Raw genomic sequence first — 21,350 nt, forward strand, 5'->3', positions numbered from 1 at the left:
ATTTTACCGATATATACTGCAAGCGGGCCGCTGTTGCTTGGGATACCGTTACCGGCGTGTTCTGCTGTTGCAATATTAACAAACGCTGTTGCTTAGAAAGTAATGATAGCTAAGAGAGAATTAATTATCAAACTTCATTGTAACCGTTCTAAGATGTCTTATACGCAGTAGCTAACTCTATCACAATAATACATTTTCCTTTATGTCTGCAGTGGCTACTTTTAGCAGTTGATTTCAGTATAACAGATATAAATAAGGAAAGTATTTTGGGAAGAGTATAACAGAGTAAAATGGGTTTCATATGCCTAAACTTAAATAAGTGAGTTTGCTACTAAATATGTGACGAGTATCGTGTATTCGTAGTTTATTTGATTGTTAATGAATTAGTGATGGGGTTAGCTTGCTGTATTTTTACTGTTGGTCAAAGAAGAAGTAGATTAATAAGGCCTATAATTGAAATTTAAACATTGACAGCTTAAAACAACACGAAGTTGTTTTGAAAACTACGAGGCTGGTACTGAATGCATTAAGTTGCGCTTGCCGACAAAACATTTTGATTCATGTGGAGAGTTTTTCTCGTTTTACTAGCGCTAGGCGGCAATCTAACCAAGTTTTAAACTTCCATGTAGGTCTTTGAAGGGTCATTAAGACGAAGAACTAGTTGCGTAGATGCGTGGTTTAAATCACGTTGCAAAGAACCATCGTAAAATTTTAACGTTGTTGACTGGCATTTTGCCCGCTATAATCTGGCCAACCCGTGAACTTGGTTTATTTAAGGACTTTAATTCTTTGAATCTACTGTACGTCGGATCTAAAAATGTATACAACTTTGTGCTATCATCGAGTAGAAATGTGTTTACCAACTTTTGCGTTTGTTTTGGTGCTGACTAATCACTGATGTTAAATTAAATGTTCCACATTGGTCAAGTTGTCACGAAAGCTTGTGCTTCAGGCATATGACAGTACATCTGGTCATTTCTGTTTTGCTTTAAATGGTGCTGAGAAATCTGATGCTATCGGAAATGCTGATGTTATCACCAAGCTCTGTAGTAAATACTTTATTTACTAATTAAATAAGAACTAGTAATTTTGATGTAAAGTACTTCTAAAACTAGCCTTAATGCCGTAAGTAAGAACGATGTTTACAGTTTGCTGGAAAATTATGTTTTTATTTGAATAAGTTGCGTCACAGAAGATGACTACCCTCAGTTAAAACAAGGACCAGTGAATTACGTAGGGATGCCTAAAAATGAAACAAGACGCCGAATTAAGTTCGTCCACGTGCGGCTGGGTAACTTTGAGTTGTAGGATCGTGAGTTGCGAAATGTTTGGAGAATTTTCTCACAATTATGCGCCAGCGCAACAGCGATGTTTTTAAATATCTTAGTAAAGATCTACTTGGTAGTATTGAGAAAGTGAATAATAATAAAAGATGCGAGCAGCAATTGCAAATGTCCTCATGCGACGCAAAATATTTCCACACTATACCTTAATCTCCATTGTGAGCCTAATAAACTAGTAAGTTCACACAGAGGCATGGCTGAAGACACGTTTGCTTTTTTATTTCTATTATAGTAGAATCATCTCGTACCTTGCATTTTTGCCCATTTGGGCTCGTTATTTGATTAGCATTTGTGATTATCGTCAAACATGCTCGACTCCGCCTGTACAAGCGATTTGCACGTTTGCATAGCATGCAAATCACCAACTGCTATATTTGAGCTGCATTCCATGAATGGTAAATAGAAAACACGATAACAAAAATTATGTGTGACCTGTCGTGACGCGACAATGCAACTTTATGCTGGTATAAACAAGTTGACATTTTTCAAACTACCCAAATTTGAGTGCCTTGTGACGAATCCAATTATTCCATCCGCTTCTATTGCTAATTTTAGAAACATGGAATGTCACAGTCTTCTTTGCGTGATGCAGTCGGTTCTGAAACGCGCTTTTCTCCTGATGGGAAGATTTGTCGCAGGGATTAAAGATAATGATGCGTCAAAATGTAAAGATTTCAGGTACAGAAAATCTTTGAAGGGTTGTTTTTCTTTATTTAGCTTGGGAAAACGTGCGTTACAACCATGTGTGTAGTTACTCGTTGTGCCTCGAGTCGATTTTCCATTTGATGTAACTGAAACTGCTTGGCGAGACAGGGACCGTTTGGTTGGTAGGACGCGGTTATTTTTGTTAAAATTCAGTCTTAGGAAACACACTTGCATAGCATTGAACGAGACACCGATTGTTTTACAACTCAAATTCTTATCAGCCACGAATGCACAATTTTATAGCGTTACTATCTCGTACAGCGAGATGGCGCAAGAGATACGTACCTTAACGATTTTATCTTTGGGTATTGCACAATCGGATGGCCAAATATGAAAGCCGCAAGTGACAAGTAAAAATTGCGGCTTGATCAATGAAAAATCAATGATCAATGAAATTTTTCGAATTTGAAATTTCTCCACACCCTCGTTCTTATGCCACGTTTCGGTAACAGGCACGTGATGATATGCGTCATCAATAGTTACGTAGAATTTGTCAATAAAACGAAATTATCTTTACAGTTAAAAGTAATAGCGCTAAATTTTTTTTGGGTTAATTGTAACCCAAAGGTCTATGATGACGATACAGAAATCTAAATATAATCCACAATTCGAATGACATGAGGTTGCTGACTTCATTTTCTCATCAAGTCTGCACACTATTTACGGTGGTTTTAATATTTGCATTGGGGCTGACCGGCTGACAACCAAGATACGAAGCTATTAATATTACTGGTAATTAGTTATTTAAAATCATCGCCTCCCATGCGCATGCGTCTGATAAGGTGTCAATCCAGTTTACTCATCGATTTTAAGACAGCGATGACCTTTTTTGTAACAAACACAAACAACTACCAATAGTTTATAAAGATCGGTGATTTACTCGATGAAAAACTAATTATACTTTACATGCTGGTAGTTCAAGTATGACATAGGCCATTGATGTTAGCGTTTGCCTAATTCTTATTATATTCGGATGATTTTCACTGACGCCTAAGCTTGCGCAAAAGCGTCACTGATGCGAACGAGAGATCGAGAAAAAAGTGAAAAAATGCTGCCAGTTTCGAACCAGACGAGCGCGTAAATAAATTATAATTATGCGACATTTTTTTCTTCTTGAATGTCAGGTTATTGTGCTCAGGCTGCTTTCTCTCGTTTATTTATTTATCAATGACGACGATGCTCGCCCGCCTCTCGTCTCATTCGCTCTGTGGTCGGCCCTGGCAGGTATAAAAGGCAGCGCTTAGGATCAGAGGCTCAATTGAAATCTAGCAGCAGAGAACAGCTGGTCTATCAGCGGAAAATATTACGAGTTTGAAAACGTATATACGTACAAGAAATTACCTATTCGCTTTGAACATTATTTAAACGTAATGGCATCAATGAAAGCTTCAGCTCAAAGAGTTGATCAACTTATACTTGGACTTTTAATTTGCCTCACAATTGCCGCAACGGTCAAGGCGGCAGCCATCGAAGCATCGATCAGCGAACAAAATACGCGATCTTTTATAAAGGATCTAACAAGGTTCGCGAGACTGAGAAGCAAAAGAAGTCCAGAGGAAATGGTCGCAGAATCCACTGACGCTGGTTCGTGGAGCGAAGACGGTGAAGTGAAGACCAATTTGTTGGGTCGCGTCTCAAGAGAAGTCATCACGACTCGAATGCATGCCTTTCGCCGAAACGGAGCCGGCGGTCACGACCGTACTGTGAAGTGCGGCAACTGCGAACTCAGATTGCGACAGGTGGCCGTGAAGAAACCGACCTGTAGAGTACGCAAAGTTGTCATTTCCACTTGCGCTGGAATGTGCGAGACCTTTGAGGTGAGAACACGTTTAAACCTCTTCCTGTAAATACTTGTAAAGTCGTGTTATCTAGTTTTTAATTTAAAACTACCGCCGCTCGCAACGTCAAATTAAAGTGTCTACTTTATTTCTTAGATTCCGGAAATGAATGGTCTCACGAAGAAACATCATACTGTATGCAGGCCAAGCCAAGTGGAATATGTTTCCGTCAAACTCCAGGGTTGCGCAAGAGGTGTATACCCATTCGTTACATTAAGCAAAGCAACGGCGTGCAAATGCCAGAAATGTTCGTCGAAAGACACTTCGTGCAGGTCCCTGTACTGACAGCTTTGTGCAAAAAACAACGCCTGAAAGTCGAGAGCTTAAATTTTGAGCTGTTTATGTCTTGACGGAGATGCAGTCAGATCTATTTGCCTGTTAATTTATTATTGAACACTGTTCAGATATTGTTTTGCACATTGCTACTACGTCAAAATTGTCGCTACTGTGTCCGCATTCGTTTGTCTTGAAGTCAACAATTAAGACGGGATCTCTTCTGCGTGATCTATGCAAACATGTCTCAGGGATTACCCGAAGGACTAACCGTAACCAATCAATTACCAGTTAATTGTTTAACGCTTCTTGAACCGATCTGCTTTTTACTGCCAACCAAAAAACAATATTGTTTCTCTTCCGTTTACCTAAAATCTCTCACTCCGTTTGCTATTTCAAACAATCATACATGACCGGGACTCATGTACTTTGTGTGATTTATTTTATCGTTTTGTTATTTGCACAAGTTCTTCATGTCTTCGTTTCCTGTGACAGCTTCGTTTTCATTTTATTTAATTAAATAAACTATATCTACGTTACATTTTGACCATGCTACTTTAAGAAGCTCGACTTGAATACGAAGCAAGATTGAATAAATTTTACAGCACAAACATATATTATCGTAGAAATTTACCAGTGCAATAATTGCACAAAACCAGGCTAAAGGTCTATATCGAAATAAAAGCTTAAATCAACAATATTTAAATCCCGTATATTAGTGTCTTGTTAGGCGCCGTTTTGCTAAGTCAAATTTGTAATAGAGTCCGGCTCTATGTTAAGATATTTGCGTACACGAGGTAAAATATTGCGCAACATTACCAATATGTTGATATTGGGTAGGTTTACACATACTTACACACAGCGCCCGCCTTAACAATTAACCAGTTTCTCATTAGGAAACAATGAGGCTATTTTAAAATAAATAAAAAGGAACGTGTTTTATCCCATTCACGAAGGCAAGCGCCATATTGTTTATAGCGTTAATCGCCGGTACCAAACAATAACTAACTGTCCTTCGATAAATCAGATCTTTGTGATATTGATCTGAGAACAGCCGGTGTTGTCGCATGTTACGTCACAATCACACATTGATCACGGCCTCTTTTTTTCAGGAACGGTAAGTGTCGGGTCATGTCATTTTTCACTTTTGTTTACTTTTCTAAAAACATTTTTTGGAAAATAAGCGCGTTTTAGGGAATGTCATTTTTATAGCATTATGTCACGGAAATTTGGATTCTAACAACAGAGTTCACAAACAATCCTGCAGGAGATAATGATTTAATTTTTCACTTTTTAAATTTCATGTTATCTTTCTTACGCTGGTAACGTTCTCTACGAAATAACGTTGTTTAAACCTATAAGGGTCTTCAGAGATATTTTTTGTTGTTTTGTGCATATTGTTTTTAGGTTTTATCCTAGGCTGTTGGAGTTTGTAAGGTAAACCTCATAGTACTCTAACCTAGGAAAACTACTCAAATTTACCCTACTTAATCTAATGCATTTATCAGAACACTAGAAGAAGATTGGTTAGAGTTCGATGTTTATCAATAATACGTACATTTCATATTTAGCTGTTTGGTCGGGAAGGTTCATGTCTGCACTCCATTCTATTTTCAGTTTCTTCAGGGTAATTGTTTTTAAATAAATTAGGAAACAAAAAAAAACTTTTTTGGGCCTTATTGACTTCACATGAAAGTTGTAATGATCAACGACGTAAATAACAAGGCCCAGCACAAAATTGCACAAAAAATATTTTATTTAGAAGAAATTTCCAACAAAATCCAAGATAAAACTGTTTACAGGTAAGTTATATAGCATTAGGCCTACCATGGGGTAATGTTGCTTAACCCACAAAATATTGCATTAAAAAAATCTAACACCAATATCTCGGTTGTTATAACATCAAAAAAAAAACAGGAAAACATCAAGACAACGCGGTGAAATCAATTTTGCAATAATATTTGTTACAATAATTTGCAATCAACAGTAAGAAATGTTACATGATAACTATACCAACATGTTGTGACATATTGCCTAGGTTTACATACAATCATTTGTATGGGCCTTATTACCAGCATTACTCATGTTTATAAAATATTGCTTTGAGTGAAAAAATATGGGAGCTAGGCCTTATTTACTGCCGGTGCCTTGTACAACTTGATGAAATAGATCAGAGACTATAAGTTTACTTCAGTGCTTTTTTTTGACAATTTATTTTTGTAACAGACACAAGCGATAAAATTCACAATGTTGACAGTGAAACGACAAAACGTTGACGGCAGTAATAGAACGGCAGAACAATGGAACATTACATAACGATATTTAAAAACTATAAAGTGATTTGTGTGACATTTTAATAAGTTATTATGGCAATATCTCGAACAAAATTTTTTCTTATAGCCTTTTATCCACATATAATGATTACAGTCTGATCACAAAAAGTATCGCCTGTACCAAACGTCCAGTTTGGCTTAACAAAGACAACAAGTCAAGCCCATAGAATAGTACCTGATTAACGAAACGGTTTGACAGTGTTGTGAAAGAAGTTTTTATAATTTTATCTTCTGGTTAATATTCTTCACACTCCCCGCATCTGCATTCTACCGCCGACATGATGCTTTCCATTACGGTACTTCCGCCACAGGTCATCGGGAACTCGATCTGAAACAAAATGTTGACTTCAAAATAACGCCACAATCCTTTTACGGTAGAAATTTTGCAGAAGTCTTTCTGTGTTAAGTCAACCTTATATTAAGTGAAAGTAAACTCGGCGATAATTTTACATGGAGCGGGGATATTTCATCGTTGAGGATATTTCGATGTTGTATACTCTCGTGGATAACCTCCAGCAATGAAATTGCACTCTTTGCTAGGATCACATAGACACGTCAATCAAGAAATTACCCTGGCTTTGACAAAATATTTGTCGTCAAAACTGTACAGTGACATTAGATTGGAAGATTAACTGCACGCCATTGACAGCGCAAAAGATCTTTTCACTCGATTAAACTCTTGATAGTTTGATCTAATCTGACTCGATAAAGATGACCGGAGAGCTCTTTTGTATGTCAGTGTTTCTAACTGATAAGTTCTTCACAATTTAAAAGCTTTTTATTGGGAAAGATTCATTGCATGGTCTCAGCAAATGAGTGTTGCCCCGATCAATCTTGATTGTCGGTCACATTAAGCCACTCGGAGTATCTGTTCTGGGAATAAAACAAAATTAAAGGGCCTTAGCACCGAACACTCGGGAACCCTTGTCACAGTGAAAAACGTTATTTCTGTAACATCCTCATTTCTCAAGCTGCTGCTTTTATTGTATGATAGTTGTCATAACGTTAAGAAGTTATAAGTATTCATAACAAACTTGTGGATATCTCTTTTTTTGTGAACCGTAAGCTAAACCGTATAATTAATCGGAATTGAACATGATTTTAACCAGATTGTGTGCAGGATGAGAAATTTTGTCTCAAACCAACACCCAGTGAGAGATTAACATTCGTAAAATATTTGATATTTTGTAACAGTTTTTTTTTAGTTTCGTGTTTCTTTGCGGATTAGATATTTCATTCCGCCTTTAAGACATTTTAATGAAGATGTCATAAGAGCGATTTGCTGTTGGGAAAAATCCGCTTGCCCTTTATACGTGCAAGTTTACCAAGACACCGCAACACAGACTTTTCTGGCAAAGACACTTTTCTTAGTTTGTCGTATCCAACAGCGACGGATTTGCGATCGATTATCTCGTATTTACGAAACTTAAGGCAAATTTCTGTTTATTTTGGCGACAAACCTACTTTAAGCTTTAAAACTTTGGATGCCAAGGCTATGCACGCAATGTATTGGGTGAATGAAAAATGACTTCTATTTTGGACCGTTTGTGTACGGCTTCGGCTCTCTAACAGATCTCGCAGTCATTTACGGTGTGTCAATCACACCAATTCGCTGGAAGTGTCTGTATACCAAAGCAACTTTCGGGGTATTTTGTCGGAGCAAAGAGCCGACCAGAAATAGGCGCCAGATGGTACCTAGACTCGCTCCTAATAGGCGTGAAACCCTTGTTTGTGTGCGGGAAGCAGGCACGCAGTATGACAGACAAATCATCCTTTTATCACGCAAGCAGCACTCTGCAAATCAGGCTTCTAATAGGCTGTGTAATTAAGAACATTTTTGCAAACTTGCACGGCGCCAAAAACTCGTCGGCCGCTGTCAGGCACTGATGGCATTAACTCCCATAAACATCTTTGAATATCTTTTGATATCGTGCGTGTTGACGTTTCGCGGTTCAAACACTTGTCTATTTACGTTATAGGTTACGAGTTCAACGGATCGATGATAAACTTACTTTATTTGTCAGGGACACCTGAATTTGATAACATTGCGCAAACATTGTCAATGTTGTGGTATATACTACTTGGAAATTAGGTGATAGACGAAATTTTCCGTATCGGTATAAGAAGAGGCTGAACTAGGTCATGGATTTGATCAAGACGTTTAAACCAAGGATTTGACTCCATGCGAATTGCAAATCACCTCTTATTTACTAATCACTTCGTCAAATCATTAGGATTTGTTGCAGGTAAGAGTGTATGTTTGATGGAGCATATAAAACGTGACGCATAAAACAGCTTTTTCATGTTGCATTTGCCGATTTAGGGAGCGGGTGGTGTAACTCGAATTCGGCTCCAGCTCTGTTTGCACGCCCAGTCGCTATTGACGACATACGAGATGTTCTTGTCTCATATCATTGATTAATAACTACTGACACTTGTTTAATATTCATTAGGCGTAGCCGTAGTTGTCATTACAACGTTTTCCTATTGGTGGATTTGTGTCTCATCGAAATCGGTCTTAACACTGCGATGATGATGAATCACGTGGTAATCATTTCTGCAACGTCATACTTGTGATCAAGCTCAATGATAAGTTGTGCCTCTAAAATCATACCCGGTCCCAGGGTGGCCACATGCGACGTCCAATCGCACCAAGCACGGCTGTACAAAGCCTTAAATATAGTTCATTTTCAGTGCTAGGGCCAAGATGATCTGCTTAGACCACACGTGTACCCCCATTTAGATTTGCCAGGAATTTTCGCGAATATCTTACTCTAATTTTGAAAAAGGTGGGGCTTTGACCGAGTTAACAATGTGAAATCGATGAGTAATGTTACAAAAATCCCACATATCTGACTGAAAAATGCTTTACTGTGAACGCTTTTTCTTCAGCGCCTGCGAAATGTCTCTGGCTCATCACAAGATTTTTATCGCGCATCGCTTTGCGGAAAGTAAACGCGAGAAAAACAGGACCGCTTGCGATTACCGCGACAAGTAATGAAGTTCACGTTTTGGGGTAAACAAACGAGGAAGGACGCAGAATGCTTTCAATTAAATTTAAAATCTTTTTTATAAATTCTTGGCAAAGGGCATTTTTTGCTCGGAGGTATACTTGTTTTTATTGCATACGCGCCTTGTCTATGCCGATGTAGACATAGTAAACAGCGTTTATGCTTAAAAAACTGATGCAAGGCTTCGGAAGAAAAAAGAAGCCTAAAATAAAAACATTTTTGTAAAAAAAAAATAATCATATTCAAATTGAAATATCTGCTAATTGCAATATTCCCGAATTAATTTAATTTAAAGTATTAGAACAGAAAATACAGTATTTTTATCATAAAAGAAAGTCCAAAACTTACATATTTGTTAATACTTCAACGAACCTAAAGATACTTTGCCAATATTTTTATAATCTGTGACGACGTTCATAATTATTCATAATTTACCCGGCACAAGATTACGCCCAGAATGATTACCCGTGTCAGCTGGTTTTAACTAAAAATACACGTAAAGTCGATCAAGGTAACGTCATTGAAAAATTGTCAGGAACCATGTCACGCAATAAGCTTGTTTTGAATTCATGATATGGCTTTATATTTGTAATATTTTTAAAAGTTGTTTATGTTAATATTGCGTTGCCGTTCTAGCGACCCCGTTAGTGTTGAGGTCGGTTTCGTGAAGCTTTTTTCGAAAGCCTAAAATATGCTATAACTTTTTCGTACAAACAACATTTCCAAAACTGGACTTATTATTGCGCTAACTATGATGATACTCAGGGGCTGCGTGACGTCATTCTCTACATGTTACAAGGTGGCACAGTACAATAAAGAATGGAACAACTATTACAACTACTTAATGTACTTCTCACAAATATAAAAGTCGGGTTATAGTATAATGACGCCATACGGCGCAGATTTACTTCACAAAGCTTAATTCTATAAATGCTGGTGATTAGAGAGAATGGCTCCTAGTAGAGTTATTGTAAATAGGCTACGTCATGTTTACAAAGTCACATCTAAAACATGTTTGCGTTCGTCGAATTCCTCTTTCATAAGTTGCCATTGTTCGTGACACGGTTAACGTCACGTTCGTCAAACAAACATAAAACGCGAATATTCCAACCATCGCCTTAATAACGCGATCACATTTGCCCCACAACGCGGTCAGTGTCTTGAGGTTTGTTATAGCCTGTCCACTGATAGCTATAGGAAGGTTTCATTCCACGATTATCCGCACGATTTTTTACGTGTTGAACGTAACCCGCCATCTATTGGTTAATTGTATTTTACGGAGGAATTAATGTGCGTGTGCATTGTGCGACTTATCCGACCGTCATATTTCGCACCTTAATCTCTAATCAGCGTAAACGATCTGGCGTCATAACTCGCCCGAAAATATGAATCGAAACACGAAAACAAGTTTCGCAAAATCGTTGCCCTCGGTACGCGTTTCTTTGAAAAAATAGTTTTGTGTTAAAACTACATAAGCGAAATACTTTTGATCCTAGCCGCTCTGTGGTCTACTGTTTTATTTGTCAATCGGTATCTTCGCCTACGCGTGAGTGGTGGCATAGGCATTCAAAGATGCAACTGGGTTCCTTAATGACCCCATTGTCGAAGCAAATCATGCTCAAAAAATGGAGTTGTTTGCAAGGGGAACCTTTACATGCCGTACGCGCATCTCGGCTGTTCACAGTTCGCTGTTTACAAGCACTGCCCGTCCAATATATTGATTGGTTGTTGATTATATCAGTTTGTAACGTTAACGCCCACGCGCGTATTCCTTAATTACGAAGATCTGCGGTTAAATTATTCAGTTCGATTACTTTTTAAATCCATAAACACAGGCCGATGGTGTTGTTGTTTGTGAAAAGATAAGGGAGGGAAAATTGCAGGGTTTGAGTCAGGCTGCTTGTGCAGTGACACAAACATGTCTCGTCCTTACCATGAACGCTGCAAAAAGATGAACGCAATATAATTAATCATAACTTTGTTTTCGCCTCACTAAATTTACTTGATATTTTGAATGCGCCACCATTATTGGCAGACTTACGTCAGCAATGAACCATATAGTTTGTCACCAAATTGAAAAGTGCGTCTTTGACGTACTCCGAAAGGGGTTGTCACGCATAGAGGAACACTTGCGTCGTGTGCGTAAATGCTAAAATCACGAGCCTGTCTGCAAATGAGCTTTCGTGTTTAAAAGGAAATAAATACGAAACAAGTCAAACTAGTTGTTTGTATTTCTTCTATTACTTCATCGACATCATCAATCGCAAGAATAAACAGTTTAGGGGTTTGCAGTTTAGGGGGTTTCAGTTTCAGGGGGTGCTACTTGAGAGACGGCATAAATAACTCTCCAATACCAATCATTTTTTCTTTGTGTGTTAGGCCAAGCTAAGCTTATTTGCATTTTGCAATAATTCAGTTTAAATTACAATTGCTTGAAAGTTCTTCATCTGTTAAGTAACAATAGCCGCAACGAATTGCCATCAACGTTGTTGCGTTACTGAGTTGTTTTATTGATCACTTATCGATTTCTAAATATACTTCTAATCTGCAGAGTAATTTCATCAATGTGAGCCAAATCGTATCGTTCTAGACAAATCTGAGGTTAACAAAGTTGATTCACTGAATCATTCCGTTTTTGGTCCGATTTAAGAGAATATAATTATTTCGGAATTATCAGTTTATTTGCGGTTCATATCTGCGTGAGTTTCAAGTCAAACTAAGCTCACTCGCTCGTTTGCGGATTTTGCTGTGCGGGATTAACGAATCGGGCGACTGTAACGGAGGTACGTTTCGATTGTAAACACGAAGCGATAACATTGCTTTTAAAAATTTAATCTTGAAATCAAAATTTAGATTCAATTCTGTTCTTATTGCTTTCTACTTTGTATCTAATTTGCATATAACGGTGGGATAGATATTAATAAAGAGCTGAACCGGTATTGAACACGAGATCTAAAGCGAGTATAGCCTTCGCCGGAAAAAATAGCCACGTGTCAAATTGTAGGGTAGTAAGATAACGCACCAGTTTGCTATGGCAGAGGGATCGGGGGGAGAACAAGGTTTCCTGGTCATTTATTTAGTTACTCATTCGAAGGCGGTAAATATCTTCACTTAAAAATAATTTAACGACTAAGTGGCCATGTAGCATGTAACCAACCGCATTTGCAAACAAATAAATGAATAAGCGACCGCATTTCAATTATTCAAATTCATATTTTTATTCAGTAAGCAGGAAACCGGCAACCAGCTTCACGCCTGTGTGGTCGATATTGTGCAAAATTTTCATCAGCGCTGATTTTTTTAGCTTGAATTTTGGGCTTTTTTCGCCGTTGGACTCCAGTTTTTAAGCTATTTTGTTCGTGTTGAAGTTATATAATGCTGTCACGTGTTTTGGTTTGTTAAACAAAAACGTACGTTTTCAACTTTAATTTAAATACATTTATCCGTTACATAAGCGATGGTTTTACTTATGCAACAGCTACTTTGACCCACATAAAGCATATCAAAATATTTGGCCTGTCACGGGAATCTCAACTGATATTTATAGATTTACGTATGGTCAACTTAAAGGCCACTGCAAGTCGAATGATAAATATCTTTCATTACACACTTGAAGCATCAAGACCTCCTACTTGAAAATATTTTTTAACTTAAGTCAAATATTTCACCTTTGTTTCTGGAAAATTAACACCAACTCACAAAGACGAACAAGACTTCATTATTCTCGAAAATTCGCTCATATGAATTTATGTCACGTTACAAGCTGAGCTGGAACCGCAAGTACGACGAAGTTGCAGCATAGACTAATAGGATACAACGCCTTTTCTATCCAACCAATGCAGGAGTATTGCAGGAGAAGCAATGATGTACGATAACATGCCAAAATGCGAACGTGATCAAATTGCAAGATCTTATGGTGCCCATTGCATATTTGGCCACCATTCCAAAACTTTGTCAGAAAAACAAAATACAAAATTGTAAGAATACGAAAAACGATCAACAGTCATCTGACCATTACAGACATTTCTGACCGTAGACGGTGGTGAAGCGTGGATTATCAGGAGATTTTGGAAACTTTTTGAAACACTATATAGGCGCCTATGTGTTGTGGTTTTTTTATTCTAAGCTAACTATGTATTGATTAAAGTTTTTTTCCGGAATTAATTCCAAGTATCAAGTTAATCGCGAGTTCATTGACGCAATTCCCGTCCAATTTATTGGTATATTGGTTAATGACATGTTACCGTCAGCGACTTATCGGATTCATTTAATCCCTTGCAAATTTTTATACTTCGTACCTTGGCCTGGACCTGGACTTTTCGAGGTACGTCATCAACCAAGCAACATTCAGTTGACGGGCGACAAATTTTGTGTTCCTGATATGATGACCCCGCGACGTCCATGCATTTATTGCCCATATTTTGCACTTTGCGGGTGTAAATCGCATTCGTATATAGGGTACGAAAACCATAGGCGTGTAGAATTAGAAACGATATCACTGGTTATTTGGAAGAAAGGATTTGGGTCATTCTAAACCCGGACCCCTGCACCTCTTCAGCACAGACTTGCTAGTCAGGCTCCAATTATTTGAATAGTAATTTCAGAAAATGGCCTATACTTGTATAAACTTGACTTACTCGGTTTATTTCTATTGGCAGTACTTTAAATGTCAGTGGCGAACACTGGCCGTCGTATAATAGAAATCTTATTAATAATTTAGGTAAACCGAATGCCATGTCCGGCTTATTTTATAGGTCATCATAATTGTCTCGGTTAGATAAAATAAAACAAAAAATAAATGGCTTTTTGCAATTCCCCCGTAAGTGACCGATTATACTTTGCGTGCTGTTGTTATATGTTGCGTGAATGTCAAAGAAGATCTTTACGCATTTCGCGTCAAGATATATCAATCCCCCTCTTCAAGGCCGGCTTTGATCGTTTTAGAGCTTCTTGGTCCATTTTGTATCGGAGAAATTGGTAAATATTTGCGCCTTAAAATAGGAACATTTTAATGCGAATCGAATTATCTGTTTTCTACATCGCGAAAAGCTTATGACGAATTGACAGCTTTCACTTCACGCGTCGAACTTTAACGTCAAAGTGATATTTTTAAAGGCTAGCTTACGTCTATGATCGTTTCTAGGTTACGTATTTTTCCCAGATAACCTATAATATAAGAAAATCTCTTGTCAGTTCATCAAGTTGATCGCAAGCATTGTCTTAATATCGACGCCCTCGTAGATATAGCTTCACATTGATGACGTATCATCAGGTTGCGTATATGTAAAGAAAATTATATAATAATCGATTACGTTGACCGGGATTTGAATACGAATGGCCACCGAACAGACGGTGAAGATTTGCCGGTGTTTACGGTCGAAGCAAGATCGCCGGTTACCAGGAATTTTAACGCAAAAAACGCCAGTTATTTGCTTGTATTTTAATGAGATCAATTTTGTCGCGTGACTTTCGGAGCCTGGCGACGGCGAGCTAACTCGGTGCGATCTCTCAACCGCGCTTATTTACGAAAATCATCGTCAGTTAATCAAACTCAACCGCTCTCACGCGACGGACACACCCTAATTCGGAACTATTTTGCGAAGTCAAATTGCGCTTGTCCTGGTAATCAGGCAAACATTTATACAATCTTGCAAAATCTCGACTAGTGCGTCATACTGACGGTTTAAAAACACAACAGTATTGCCCTAAGCTGCTGCGCAACAGAAACATACAATTGAAGCGGAGAGGCCCAGAACTTTGAGCCGCAACGCTGTTGGCCGGCGGTGGCATGCTGGAGTATGTGACGCAAAACACGCGTCGCTAATGACATTGTTTTGTCACAAAAGCAGATGTTTTTCTCTAATTTGGTAATTACTGATTGAAGTTTACAGGCCTGAGAGGAAGGCCATTTAACTTGGGTGCCCATCAATCAAAAAGTTCTGGGGAAGCATAACAGACGAGCGACGGAGGTGATCTCACTGCAAATGACAGTTGCCACAACAAGCAAAATAACTGAGCCGACATTCTGCCAAGTTGAAATCACATATTTCCCAAAGCGAGATCGCCGACAACAATTTTTTAAAGCAGACAACGTCCTCAATTTTCAGAAGTATAAGGCCTAATCGCGTGCGAACATTGAAGTTTGCCGTATACATGCATCTCTCTTTCCCAATATAAACACAAGATGACCAGTCGTTGGTAATCAATACTAAAACATAACGTAAACGTACAAAAGCGCGGACTTCATTCTGAAAAGCAGATCGTCTAAAGTTAAAAATATTTTGTTTGGAAATTGTAAAATTTGCTGCTGGGGTTTCGATCTGCATCGTGACGATTTTGCATCGCGGCTTATCTTTTATCTTCAGGCAATTTAAGATTTTAAGTTAACCTTGTCTAGGAAGAATCGTGTCAATTAAAAAAGCAATTACTGGATATTTACAAAGGTTTTCACGCTGCGAATTTATCTAAACGACTATTGAAATTTGTAACCAAAAGCCTGGGCGCCTTTGACGTCAAACTGCAATCAATTACAGCTAAACGTGCTTCAAAAGTCAATCAATACACGATGCGGCGTGTTTTGCTGTAAGCGTCGTCCACTGTCCGAAACCCTTATCTGTGCCGCATTATAACATTTGCTCGTGTTTCGGTATTTGTTGATCACGGTGTAGTTTATGGCGCACAAACATAATCTCCGTAGAGTTGCCCTCTTGTTTATGTAGAGAATTACAAGTATTTTAGTAACGTGCGTGCGAAGTTTCTAGATCTTTACACCGAGATATAGACTTGATAATATCTTGTATAAGTCGGTCTAGAGTGATATGTTAACGTTAAGTCTGGTTCTAACTAATTAAAAATACCTAAAAATAAGGTTTAAAAGTTTTTATATTCTTCTTGCTTTTGCCTTAAACAGATGAAATGATTAGTTGATCGGTAGATAGGCCTTGGCAAGTGCTCGCGCACTTATCGCTTCGTCACCGATGTCTGATGGTGGATATAGCAATGAAATATAGGCCGGTTTGTGCCATTCGGTAACCCGCAGTGACAGGTCATTGATTTGTATATATTTAGCCTATATAGATGGCTAGTTTGAATAAAAATATTATGAAGGAGGGCGCAGTATCCTTTGATCAAATAACTCGCGCAACGTGGAACGGTGGTAGTTTAGGGTTCGTTGTGATTTTGTTTCGAGATAAGGGCCAAGCATAAAAGGTTTGATTTGTCAGAAATTACCTTACGAATATCTTTGATGCGACAGCTCACGACACGTTACGATTACATAGTTTTGCGAAGGTTGTTAGTAATGACAAGCACGCATAGCAGGACCTGTTTAACCACTTTCCAAAAGCGAAAGGTCGGTCCTGGTCGATCTCTGTTCTGTTTCCATGATTGCAACATCTTTGTTGATTACTTGTGAAATTTTCAAAGATCCTTGTCCGTGTTAACTATAGGGCACTAGCTGAGACTTGAAATTTGGAAATTTCAAAGCAGAAGATTAAAATTTTATGTCGCTGTTTGCTTGCATGCGGTTCTTCAATGACGTAGGCATGAATCACGCGATTTTTGAGCTGATATTTTGGCGGTTTTAATAAAAATTCTGTGGCCATTGACGCCTTTGGAATTAATTTTGCTGCAACTGTAAGCAACGGTAAAAATGATCATTTATGAGTTATTCTGTAAAAATATCGAAGGAAAACACGTGCAGGAAACAAATGCAATGACCTTTTTTTGTATGGCTATACGAGAGCATTCCTTCATCGGAATATCTCATATGCCACTGGATTTCCCCTAACTTGTTACCCTACCCTATTTCCCATTTGTGTATTTGCCGGCAGCGGAGTTTTTTCCGTAGCTTTATGAGTAATAATGTTTGAGTCTGCTCGTTATAAGCCGGAGTTTCCCGCAAGTAGGTTTGTCTTCGAGTTGCCTGTTTATTCTACCGTGTTTAACTCATACGAGATCTTTTATTAATTACAATTTGCTTAATGTCGGGTCAGACTGGCTTCATTAAACCTTGTTTAGTTCATACATTTCATGTCAAAATACGTTAATCCGATCCTAAACAAGTCCACTAACGCCGATATCGCGTGCAAGGCTTAAGATATCGTCTCCTTGTTTTCGATAACCGAAGATTAAACTCATTTTGCCTTTTATCAAAATAACATTTTTTTAGTTATTTGTTTCCGAAATATACACGTTTAATGTCCACACTTCGGTCTTTTTGTTCTTGACACAAATGATTTCATTAAAAAAGAATGTTTTCGAAACAAACCTTCCAGAGTCACCAATCCTAAAAAAGATTTTAAAAATAGTAAAAATTTCAACTTTAAAAATGATTTATGAAATGTTGGATAAAATGTTGCTATGTTTATGAATTTTTTGATGTTAAACGCGTGAGATCAGTGCAATTTATTTCGAGGTGTGCTTTAAAGTATTGAAAATTGTCAGGAATGCGCAGCTTCATGTATAACTAACTTCACGGCCTATGAATGTAATCGAAATTGCATGGCCAATTTACAATAAGGTCTTTGTCGCAGTGTGAGTACAAAATAGATGTTTACAAAGAACTTCCCGCCAAAAACTTTTACGACTGTTGATTAAGTCGTCAAACACAAGCCGTTATGTGATTGGTCAAAGCGTTAAAAGGTAAAAGGTAAGGTCGGGTGGAAAGTTTTCAAACTTTCTGATTTTGTTTTAAAGAAAAATACCAAATTGGGGCCAAGAATTTGATGAGTTTGATGTCAGGTGTTTGACACAAAATACCAACAGGACTTCGTCGCCCACAATGACGTAAAAGATGTCAAAATTTTTTTTAATTGACGTTGATTATTATTTTGTGACTATTTTAGACATTCTCGCTGACTCGATCCCTTCTACAGTATTATTTAGTTCACGTTCGAGAGTAGTTAAATTAATGTTTAAATGAGTAATATCCTCATTCAAAAGCAAAAATTAACTCATCTCGAAAACGCCGTGATTCCAATTTCGCTGTATCATTTTAGAAAACAACAAAAACATGTCCTGGAAAATAGATTATCATAAAAAACAAATCGTACAAAATACTAAATTTTCGGACGGTAAATTTACATTTTTTTCCTCAATAACAGTACTAAAATGATCAGCTTTTAAGAAAACATTTTAAAAGTTTTTCACAATCTTTCACTCAACGTCGATGTTTCGGAGAAGTTGACGGATACAGATTTGAATAATTAGCGTTTCCCGACTCCTTGCCCCAACGTTTATACAACGCTTGTGAATTTATGGCAAAGAATAAGCTTACACACGACTTATCCGTAGCAGGTTTATATTTCGAGGTTGTGAGGTAATGCCTTCTGCCATCGTTCTGTTTCAAGTTACCACAAGTGAGCTACGTTAGTTTCTAAGTTTGTGACACTCGCCAGCTAATCCGTCGTGTTCGAACAAAAGTCTTCTGTTGGGTGCTTTGTCCCGCTTTGTTTTCATAATTAGACATTATTGGAAGTCAAAGTCGCGGTTTTAACCGATGATGGATTACCTCTGCCACAATTACGCGATTCAATGGCTGCAGTTTGCCTTTGTTTATTGATATATTTTTGAATCAAGATTTTCAGGCAACTCCGGCGAACGAGAGGAAATTCGTCAAATCGAATTCCAGGAAACTTTATACGCCAGTTATACAGTTCATGCTTGCGAAACATACATAATCTTTAAACACGGAAATATTTTTGCCATCTTCGTACGTCATAATTTGCACAAGTGCCTTTACCAATCCCACCGATGGTGTGTTGAATAAATACCACAATAATGTTTTTATTTTCTGGTTCATATCGTACTTAGATTCGTATTTTGTAGGTGCAAAAAAGCTTTTTCCTGAATGATAATTTACCAGCTTGTTCGATAATTTTTACTTGTCATTACACTGGACGTGCTCGCGACTGGACTTTTTTCTAAAATGCCGCTCGAATGGGTTGAGAGGGTAAAAAGCTCTGAGGTTCTACTTATATCACGTTTTTCAGGACCGGGGTCAAAGAGCAATAAAAGCTTTTGAAGTTGGGGTTAATTATTTCGATATCAATAAATTGCTCAACAATCAATCGCGTCAATCCGTCAAAGCCGTACAACAAATTTTCGTATTTCCAAAATAGAGATTGCCATCTACCTGCGTCATAAAATGCTATCAACAACTTGTCAGCAAACATCTCCGGCGTAAATATTGCGACCTTCATTAAGTGACCGCGCCATACACAGCAGCCTGTCAAAAGTCCAGCAATTCACTAATCTGTTCTCCTAATCGATGTTAAACTGTACCGCAATGTCGCGAAAACGAGCAAAATATTTGTGGCATTCCCCAACAACTCCAAATAAGCGGGGCAAAAGCATCATTTAATGTGATACAGTCACTAATCTATGCCTTGTTATTGACGACAGGGCAAAGGCGATTAGTGATTAGTGTTCATTATGTAATTAAAACCACCGACTTTCAACGGAGAAAGTTTCCGCTCAACGCGGCTGGCCACTGCCAAATAACACAACCTGTGTCGTGAAAAGTGTCACAGCTATGGTGGACGGTGCTTTTAAGGCAATGCTTAGCCTACACTGTGAGGTTTACATAAGGTTTTATGGTTCTTTTTTATATGAGCTAAAGCTATCTCTGAAATATGTACCAAGTGCGTCAGTGATTCAAGCATGCATAAGCAAGAAAAACGCACACACGGGTGATGAAAAAGCGAACTTTCATTTGCAAAAAGTCTGCAATTTTACTGGTGTTCAGGGCCAGTGCCGTCCACTACGACAACTTAGGTGTCCATGTTGGTTCAGACACGTGACAAGCTGGCACACGTTTTTGCTCAGTTACTTGCAACCCAATTATGTTAATGACGTCATATTATATTAGGTTACTTATAACGTTACAACTTTGTCCAAACAATTCCCTGAGCATAGCCTACTATAAATTGTAAATTCTCACCCTTTCGTACGATTCTATGGTGCAGCAGGCGGCTTGCGCGGTGTAATTGTGACGTCCGTTTGATTCCATCTTGGTCGCGTAGTCAGAGGGGTAGGTTATAGACGGGCAGTAACCTCGACAAGCGTTGATGCCAATGATTACGCTTTTGCAGTTGTCAACGTGAATTTGTTTTTGGTAGCCTGTGACGCAACATAGCTTTGTTTATTACGATGTATTCTACTGTCATTTAAAAATAGGCCACGTGTCTCTCTAGTAAAACAATTCCATTTTCGTGTGTACAATTTTTAACATTATGAGTTATGAAGTTTGTTGTATGAAAGTTATGTTGTTTTTGCTGCGATTGAAACACATCGCTAAAATGAATGGGCTTGACATGAAAAACTCCCAAAAGATTGATTGCTGCGACGTTCCACGAAAAAAGAGCAAGCGAAAAAATGGCAAAAACTTTGCAAATGACATTGTACTTAGGATTTTTTTACATTTTATCACTCATTTCTGGTATGTTCCAAGAAAACGAAAATAAATTTTGGTTACCTCTGAGATGGCAGCCGGGCACTTTCCACTTTGATTTCCCACCTGCTAGAGTAGTAGCGACAAAAAGACACAGCAGCAATAAAAATTTCATGACGTAATGTGTTTAAAGACAGGAACAATCCTAGCAATAAAAATCTGCAAACAGACGTTAAAATATATCGTCATATAAAAGTTTATTAGCCTCTAAACTGACTTATACGCTATCATGTACGAGTTGAGTGAGAAAAGTTCCAGGACTGGTGTCACAAAAGATTTATTTCAAACCCAAACTACAAGTTATCCCCTTCAAAGTAATCCCCCTGGAGTCTGATGCACTTTCTCATCCTTCTCTACCACGCATGCGCGCACTCCTGGAAGAATTCTTCCGGGAT

The 21,350-nt window shown here is 38.1% G+C and overlaps 2 protein-coding genes across 2 annotated transcripts; one reads left to right on the forward strand and one right to left on the reverse strand.

Annotated features, from left to right (window-relative positions):
* The first annotated feature begins 2,749 nt into the window (after positions 1-2,749).
* Positions 2,750-4,698, forward strand: LOC143445406 (uncharacterized). The gene is made up of 2 exons (XM_076944488.1): positions 2,750-3,865; positions 3,983-4,698. Exons 1-2 carry the CDS (start codon positions 3,419-3,421, stop codon positions 4,169-4,171), a joined length of 636 nt encoding a protein of 211 aa, XP_076800603.1. The 5' UTR covers positions 2,750-3,418; the 3' UTR covers positions 4,172-4,698.
* Positions 4,699-5,897: 1,199 nt separating this feature from the next.
* LOC143447315 (thyrostimulin alpha-2 subunit-like) lies at positions 5,898-21,116 on the reverse strand. The gene is made up of 3 exons (XM_076947365.1): positions 20,980-21,116; positions 20,446-20,624; positions 5,898-6,820 (listed from the first exon to the last, which is right to left on the reverse strand). Exons 1-3 carry the CDS (start codon positions 21,068-21,070, stop codon positions 6,728-6,730), a joined length of 363 nt encoding a protein of 120 aa, XP_076803480.1. The 5' UTR covers positions 21,071-21,116; the 3' UTR covers positions 5,898-6,727.
* Between the last annotated feature and the right edge of the window lie 234 nt (positions 21,117-21,350).

This window comes from Clavelina lepadiformis, chromosome 2, assembly GCF_947623445.1.
Source record: "Clavelina lepadiformis chromosome 2, kaClaLepa1.1, whole genome shotgun sequence".
NCBI classification, from domain to species: Eukaryota; Metazoa; Chordata; class Ascidiacea; order Aplousobranchia; family Clavelinidae; genus Clavelina; species Clavelina lepadiformis.